General features: G+C 33.5%; 1 protein-coding gene across 1 annotated transcript; it reads right to left on the bottom strand.

Moving 5' to 3' along the window:
* Positions 1–281: 281 nt before the first annotated feature.
* Positions 282–5,545, bottom strand: Oli (Olig family). The gene is made up of 4 exons (XM_066282176.1): positions 4,764–5,545; positions 4,008–4,246; positions 3,420–3,694; positions 282–3,026 (listed from the first exon to the last, which is right to left on the bottom strand). Exons 1-4 carry the CDS (start codon positions 4,896–4,898, stop codon positions 2,863–2,865), a joined length of 813 nt encoding a protein of 270 aa, XP_066138273.1. The 5' UTR covers positions 4,899–5,545; the 3' UTR covers positions 282–2,862.
* Positions 5,546–8,986: the final 3,441 nt, after the last annotated feature.

The raw sequence follows: 8,986 nt of genomic DNA, 5'->3' as shown, positions 1-8,986 counted from the left end.
AATTTTATATTAACTTTTAAAATTACAGTGTTTTTAAAAAGGGGAGGAAAAAACCTTTGAGGCATGACAAATCTCTCCTTTTAATTTTTTAATTTTATATATTTTTTATACAAATTTATTGGTTGCCGCATAGGAAAGCTGCAGTTTACACAGTGTGGTTTTTGATTTTGAATCTAAGCGATTTGTAAAATTTTAAGTTAACCCGTTACACCGCACTTTTTTAAAAATAAATCCGAATAAATCATGATTTTGGTTCATTTGTACATTAGGGACAAGTTGAAGAGTATGTAGTATGTTTATTTTCTTCTCATACATTTATTTCGACCTATAACAACTATATTTCTCATCTACTTTATTTCAAATTGTAGTTTTCAGTCACGTTAACTAATCGCTGTATATGTATAATTATTATTGGAACTCTATTTTTAGAGAAAGATAGGAGATATAATATTTTTTATTTAACTTTGAAATATGTTACTACCATTACTTTTCACATTTTTTAACGTTTGATTTCGACAATATTCCACCTCTGTGAATTTCTATTCATATCTTTATTTACCCAAATTTTACTGTAAAAGTTGTGTTTTTCGGTAGCAGACAAATTTAATAGAGGGTAGGTGGGTTAACAGGGCGTTTCGTAATAGTATGTCAAAAATTCAGGGGGTGAATTTGCGAAAAAGATCCATATTAATATAGGTTCGTTTCCGCTTCCCGTCTGAGTACAGGGTGAATCCTAAACAATTAAAACGAAAAATATGATACGCCACTGTTTTTTTTATCTAAATATTTTTTTGGATGTTTCACATTTCTATGAAAAAAGGTCTCTTGAATCTTTTTCATAGTGTTAACCGTTTTGATGGAAAAAATACATTATTCTTTTATCATACTGAATTTTTTCAGTTAAAATCATGCTTATATTCATCTTCTGAATTTTTGGCATATTATTATGACACACTCCGCATAATAGTTTAATGTTAATTTGATTCAGTCTATGAATAATTTGATTCATTTACACTATTATTTCAATTATTAATTACTTATTGCATTTCTATTGTGCCTTAAAATATAAATTTATTTCGATTGCCACTATATATTCGAAACCATTCGACACTTCTGTTTAAATCGTCCTCGATATACGCTCAATATTTTTTTCCCTTTTTTAGCTTTTCTACATGCAGCGATCAGTTACCATTATTAGGGTGCACATCTTAAAAATAGAATAAATATAAGTTTGTATTCTCAATTGACTAGGAAGTTACATAATATCATCACACCAAGTATTGCTTATGTTTAAACATTTAGTTTCTTATCTACATAATTTTTGTAAGAAATTGCTTTTTTGCTGTCTGTATCTAAATTACACCTTTTTAGAAAAACTGTATAATTTGAGACTTATCAGAGCCCTTTTTGTCGATTGCTAATTGATCACCATACTTTTCAGAGTAGTTCTAGTTGATGGAATTCGCCCGGCAATAATGCTAAAATGGCCTGCGATCCAGCATCAGAAAATACGTCTGTTCGATGGGAAAATTCGGGTCGTTGTCAACATATCTCGAAAGTTCGGGTGAATAGACATAATAAAAAATCCGAAAATCGAATCAATATTGCCAAAAACGGCGTATTGACGTTTTTAGTTCTACATAGCCCTATTGCAGTATTGACTCTACGTAGCCCGCTAAATTGGCCTGAGTCGACATAAATCGAAAGTGACCCATAATAAACTGAAAATTCGTGTTTGCAGTAAAAATTTTAGGTGAAATATTTAAAAAATTGCTCTAGAGTCCTAGAGGAATACAATTTGGAAATTAGTCAAATTTACACAGTTTTTTTTTTAACTACACATCAATGGACTACATTGACCTTTTCCTTCTTTGACTTTACAAAGTTGACAAAATCCGGATATAAAGAGCTGGACATCCTGTATATTCACATTTTATTTAACCTAAGAATGGGATCATTATTAAGGTTATATAGAACTGTAAGTTTTAGTTATTAAATTAAGCATAATTGGGATTGAAAAAAAATCGAAATTTGTCAAACGTCTGTGTTCGTCTGTATCTATGTGGCATTGAAATTTGGGTATTTAAATACACGAAGCCAACCCATCTAATTATATAGTAAAGACCTTTTGTGAGTAGTAGTCGGTCTCGTTTCTACATTTTTTTTAGAGGCAATACTCAATCGAGTCAGTTCCCGAAATAAAAGTTTAATTAAATAAACCATCAAATATTACCCTCAAAGCTCGGAAACACGGTTTTCCTACGGGCGAATGGCAAAGTGGTTTTACCGCAGACATTTGCTAATTGAAAGTCGCACTTACCGTGTGCGGTAAACATTTTGATCGTACCTAAATCAAAGTGGCACGTGGTAGCGTCAAAAATCTCCGCAATTTGTCAAGCAATGGCGATTGACGTTCGTGCGATAAAACGATTTATCGCATGTGTACCTCGTGAGATAAAACGTTTTACCGCATGTGTACCTGGAAAGATATTATCGCACGCTAATATTAAATTAAACTTATAAAAGACAACCGATCATGCATTCGCAGGAAATATATTGTGCTTAACATGTGCTAAAGTGTTTTTACCACATTCGCTTGCTGACCGAACTGAATCTGCAACTGCAATCAAAAAAACAATATATCAAATATTGCTTGTTTTCGGCCAGTAAGAAGCATATTATAAAATTAATCAAAAAGTGATTAATTATAGGCAAAAAAACTAAGTTTCCAGTGACTCCTATCGTCAAGAGTTTTAAATGTGTTAGACTCAAGACTTGCCTCTTCATATTATAACCTCATAAAAATGATCAAACTATGTAGCTAAAAAAGTGCATTATACAAATTGATAATTTTTTTTCTTTTCACACTCCTCCACTGGGTCCTCCGTTATTGCCTTCGTTTCTTCGGATATTTTCCGATTGCAATGCTTGTTGCTGCTGTAAGAATTTGGCCGCTGCAGGAAAACCCTGTAAGTCGAAACCTGGTGGTGCGACTATAGCTCCACCAGCTGCTGCTGCATTTGAACCTGCAGCAAGAGAAGTAAAAACGTTAATGCAAAATAGTTGGCGTTAAAGACGCAAAAGAAAATTTTATCGCTCCATGAAAAATGCCATGTGACGCCAAGCGGACATCAGAATTCGTAAATTAATTTTTTTATGAATTTTCAAATACCATTTTTCATTTCGTGAAAACAAAAACGTTATATAGCTCTTAAATAAACAACTCCTCGTGTTAAAATCAATGAGCTAACCCTCAGCAACCGAACTCCTACGTTCTATATAGAAATCACTACATACAGCGACTGAGAAAATACTTTGCGGCTCGCCAAGCGACGTTCTTCAAAAAATCCAATTTTTGCGCTCACTTTTGGCAGCGGAAATATGTGTTTTTCACTTTATTGTAACAAAACACTATTTACCTTGTAGATAAGCGATAAGTCTCTTCATTTCCTCCAGAGCATTTGCCTGCATGAGAATATAGTTTTTCGCCAACAGGAGGGTGGCAATTTTGGACAGTTTTCTGACGGACGGAGAGTGCGCATAAGGTATAACCGCCCTTAGTTCGTCCAAGGCGTCGTTCAGATCGTGCATTCTTCTCCGTTCTCTTGCGTTAATATTGAGACGGACTGATTTTCCCTGTCGACCTTTACCCTTAGAATTTGATCCTGAGTTTCCACTTCTCGATTCTAAAGATCTGAAAATACAAATCTATTAACAAATTAATCATCGAAAATCATCACGTTTGGGATATGAACGTAAAAAGAGAGATATCGAGAAGAACTTTTCAGGATATGAGCAAAATTATAGATATTTCTCGTTTATTAGAGGAAACCACGCGGTACATCCCAAAATAGAGGAAAAAAGCCCTTTACAACATAAAAAATCCCTCTTCTATTTTAAACAGCGGGCGGTATAGTATTCCTTTCCGCACTTATTAGGTAAATAACTATTTTAATAATCCCGGATACTGACTATTTAAGGGTGCATAAATATTTCTATCCTCATACCTGCCGTTATTCTGCAAAGAACATTCCGGATCTGGATTATTTTCATCAGACGGGGGTCCATGGGCCGTGGTCATGCCCTGCTGGCATCCTGGGAAATAAAATCCTCCTAAACTCACCGTTCCCAGTGGTGTTCTCCTACCCGGCACATGAGGTTCTTCTTGAGAATTTACTCCAGGAAATGGAGAATAATTTGGTGCAGGGTCCATGGCTGCTGAGGAACTTGGACCGGATGAACTTCCCTATAAAATAAGGTATCGTGGTTTAATGTTATTCGTTGGGCGCTCAAAGCTCATATTTCACTCATATTAATAAACTTAATAAAGAATAGTAATCTTATTTTATGTTTCACAGTTTATTAACTTCTAGTTAAACTTCACAAACGCAAAGAAACGCTAAACGCAAAACGGGGTGAATACAAAAAATTGACTATTCATTATTAACAGTCCCCCCCACCTGTCATCAATGTGCTTTTGACTTTAATATCAAGTCGGTTTCTATGGAAACCAACCAATATCTAGATTCTATTTCCATGTCTCTGTGGAAACTAATTTAGAGTTAAGGTTCATATCATATTAATATTTTGGTACTCAATGAGGCGGTTTTTACCTTAGGATTTTAAATCAAAAATTTTGCTTCAGAGAATTTCTCTGGAATTTTAAAATAAAAAATGTGACTAAAAAAAAAAAACAAAACTTATGATAAATTTTAAAAGGCCATAATACTGTTGAATAAACTTTCAAATGTAAAATTACTTACAGGTATCCCCTGCCATCCCCAATTTGCTCCAATCGAATTTCCCCTCAACCACTGAGGTGGCTGCGCCACGCTCCGCGAGATGGCGTGAGATGTGTCCTCACTTTCAGAGGAGGAATCGCATTCATACGATTTCATGATTAATTAATATTAATAAACAAAACGTAATTGATACACTTAAAATTCACTCAGCTCAAAGATAATGTTTTTTTTTTGGAAATGGAAAACCGCACCTTTTGTGGTGTGATGAGGTTTTCATTTAGGGGCTCTATAGATAGACTTAGTTACGACCAAAAGTTACACTTTAAGGCACTTTCTCGTTTTTAGGTTTTGTTCCCCAACAGTATTCATGGTTTATGTCAATTTCCTTACATGTCCTTTTGTCCACCCACTGTAACACCAAATTTAACAGTCATCTGTCACTTGATCACTGTTCCAAACTTCACCACCGGTGGGTGACAGTATCACAAGTTCACCAGCCGTTGATTTAGATTTTTTAACACTGAAAACCACTTTGTTTAGATGTATTTTTAATTTAATCTTCTCCAGAGAACGACGCCGCACCACAGCTGAAAAATTGACAGATGTGGACCGCGGAGGCAGACGACATTAGGGGTTAGTTTACCCAAAGGCGTAGGACGAGGGGTGGCCCTTTGTTTTCTTGTTTCGATCTCGGTTTGGCCGTTTAACTGAGCTGATATGTTTTTGCAGTATGAAATATATTGTAGGGATATTTTTTTGTTAGAAGAAACGATAATTTGGGTATCACATCAATGACCTACAACCAACAGTATTCATAGATTTTCCTATTTTAAGAAATTAGTCGATTTTCAAAGATCAAGTTGTGTACTTTGTTGTTGACCAGAATTATTTGTTCTTTCTGGCTGTTTTAGTAGGATTAATATATGATTTATCTCAAAGCATACAAAATTAATAGTTATGTCACCTCAGGATATTAGTAAGAAAGTCTTTTTTTTTATTATCTTTACGTACTCTCTGTGATTTCATCCATTTTTATGCATCCTACTTAACCCTGTAACAAATGGCACATGTGAAACAAGTGAAGAAATTGTTTTTTTTTTGGTCACGTCATGTGCATCTACTAAATCTCAGAATTTTTTTTTCTTGCTTTTTATATATAAACAAAGAGTTTCGGATACGTGTGATGAAAAAAAGACAACTACTTTCTGGGCTCTTATCGCGACTTGGTGTTTATTTGCTTACAGCTTTCTGATGAGTGATAAATAGTACAAAATGAGTAACGACCCAATCTACACCAGATATTGCGGTCACTACAAAGTGAAATGTTTCCTCACATAGAAGTGTATTGTTTTGTGATAATAACTGAAATTTCACTGAAATATCTTTTATTTCAACTACTCGCAAGGAAACAAGTTAAGAATATTGAAAATCAACACCCAAATCATAAACTTATTGTAAAAAAGATAAACCGTATGTGTTTCATAGTTTGAAAGGTGCTAATCTTGATCAATATGTACCTTTTTATTAAAATCGATAAAATATTCCTTACAGAGCTGAGTTAAAAAAGGTCTAAATAAATGTAAAAAATATAAAATCCCTATATTTTCTGGAAAGAGATGGATGAATTAGTTTTTGGTTTCTGTCTTAAACCGAGATTTTCTTTATGCAACACAGGTAATTAATACGATCATATCAATTTTACTTTGAATTAAAAAAAATGATTGTAGATTACTTAATAAACTATGCGGTGTTTTTGTGCATACATACCATAGAATTTACATGCGGTAAAGTTCGACTTTTTATTTTTTCTAACGAACCATTTATAATGGCGATTTTTATAAACCTCAACATCTTCGTGTTAAAGTGGTAGAATTATTCATTCTCGTCATTAAAATCTCAAAAAACTAAAATAATTGGACGATAGTAGATTTTTATTATTTAAATATATTAAATACAAATTAGTTACCTATATTCGCGGCTGAAAGCAACTAAGATATTACATCTTTCTGGAGATCATAATTAACAATTTACAACAAAACACTTATAAACATATTCTACGTCACTGGCAGTTATATCTATGTCCGTGACCACCCACCACCCCCTGGAACAAATGCCGCCCCAAAGCGAGAACAAAAGAGGATGCGGTGGCCATGGCAACGGAGCCTGCTCAAAGTGCTCAAAGCTCTGAGCGGTGTTTAATTTAACCAGCATTGAAGAGGAACTTTACAAAACTAATTAGTTCGATAATGTTTAGTATTTGACAATAAGTGTTGTTTGTGACGAAGCGTGTATATTTGGAAATGCATATTTGTAATTTTTGAGATAACTGAAAACATGAAATTCAAATCCGATTGTGGTTAAACGGGTCAGATGATTCATAAAAAAATTATTAAAATGCTACCAAATAATCACTACAAAAAACATGCATTGTTTATTCCACTACCAGCTGTAAAATACACCAATATTAAATGTGTTTAACTTCGTTTTGTCGCCTTTTTCCATGAAAAACTTGAATAAGTTGTTCACAATGGCAAGTAAACGCCTTATTATTTATCTAGCGTGCTAATCAGCCGCAATGTCGTCGTCCCCCATTGTTACTTTAATTGTATTGGTTGTCATGGAAATTAATGTCAAATGAAGTCGTCACCTTTCACGTCATGGCTTAAGAAATGTCGGCTTTTTGTTTTCGAATTTAATTTATGCTTAATTCAATTAAATTTTAACATAATTTACTAAAACCTAATAGTGAAAAAAATCGTATATGCATAGTTCATGTGAAGCACCTATCACTCTCACATCTTAGATCCCTCAACTTTGGGCGCCTTGTTGTATTCTAATTGCTAATTCTTATGTAAGACTAAATGTTCATTAATGTCATTATTACCCAATAAAAACGATCACACATCTTCTATTTCTACGAGATGATTTTCAATCTAAAAGTCATTTTAATTTACCTAAAAATCTAGATTCGATTTCGATGGTCAATTTATCAAATTTCATTTTCTTTTAAATAGCAAGTCAGCAATGAAAATTTGAAATATTTCCAAAGATCTTTGTTATCCGACGAGACCTCGAAATGTCTTTACAAAACCTAGCCGAAATTTGATGCATAAAGAAAAACTTGATAAAGTGACAATCGATATCGAATCGAGATTTCATAAATCTGGCTACAGATTCAGACTCAGAGGATTTATAACACGCATATAATGGCTCGTTTAAATTGAACAGTTCGGCTTGAGAATATAACTGAAATTAGACATTATTGGTGGCAATATCTAGTACATAATGGATTCCATAAACACATGTTAAGTCCTGAATTTGCCACCTATTGATTCCATCTTCTCGAGTTAGATATCTGAAAAAGATTGGTAAATGAGTAAGATAAGTTGTACAAACATATAAACCGGCAGAAAAAAAGCAGAATAGCAAGAATAATAAAAAAAATATACAAACCGGTAATCGTTATAAAATGGGTACCCTGAAATTCATTTCCTATATTTACCTGCTTCGCCATCTATGAATATACATTGTAAGTTCAAACAAATCAATACTGTCCCTAAGCGAAGGGCACAAAGAAACGAAATACATTAACTTATATTCTTCACATTGTCAAGAAGCAAACTCGCATCCCTGGCCCACAAAATTGATGTTTCAAAGGCGATAAATGATGACGTCAAACGATCCAGTTTTCCATGCAAGTATTTTGTGATTTACTGTAAAGTGGCATGAAAACAACTGGAAGGTAAAATATATAGCAATTTTTATTTACCTATATATCTTTATAAATCTACAGGCTCTCTCTAACTTGCATTAATCGAAGGATGTTAAAACGAAAATTTAATTGAGTAAGATGGAAGATCTTTAAGCAGGAAAATAAAACTAAATATTGTAGTTAAATAGTTTGTTTACAAAATAGCATAGAGCATGTTTGAAAATTTACCATTTGAAGAGGAAATAACATTTTTTCAAGTTTTTATCTTCTCTATTTTTCTATTCTAGTTGTTCTCCAATATAATATTGTACGTTAATTTGCACTTTCCAGGGACTTTTTGTTCTGCACAACTATTTACAAAGGAAATCATTAAAGATGTTGTCTTTCTAGAGAACCACTTTTCCCCGATTTTGCGAATAAGCTTAGATTTGTCTGAGCGTGCTCCCCTTGTAATATCAGCTTCACTGACATGTTATTACTTTCTCTTCACCACTGATCAAATTGCTAGCAACTGAACGCTGTACAAACGAGT

The sequence above is a fragment of the Euwallacea fornicatus genome, chromosome 5 (assembly GCF_040115645.1).
Source record: "Euwallacea fornicatus isolate EFF26 chromosome 5, ASM4011564v1, whole genome shotgun sequence".
Classification (NCBI taxonomy): domain Eukaryota; kingdom Metazoa; phylum Arthropoda; class Insecta; order Coleoptera; family Curculionidae; genus Euwallacea; species Euwallacea fornicatus.
Note: the sequence above shows the minus strand (reverse complement) of the source record. Positions and strands in the feature narration are given on the sequence as shown.

Coding starts and splice junctions, on each gene's coding strand:
- Oli (XM_066282176.1), bottom strand. CDS start 4,898: ATGAAATCGTATGAATGCGATTCCTCCTCTGAAAGTGAGGACACATCT. Junction 4,247..4,763: donor GGGGATGGCAGGGGATACCT/GTAAGTAATTTT, acceptor CTTATTTTATAG/GGAAGTTCATCCGGTCCAAG. Junction 3,027..3,419: donor ACTTATCGCTTATCTACAAG/GTAAATAGTGTT, acceptor CTCTTGCTGCAG/GTTCAAATGCAGCAGCAGCT.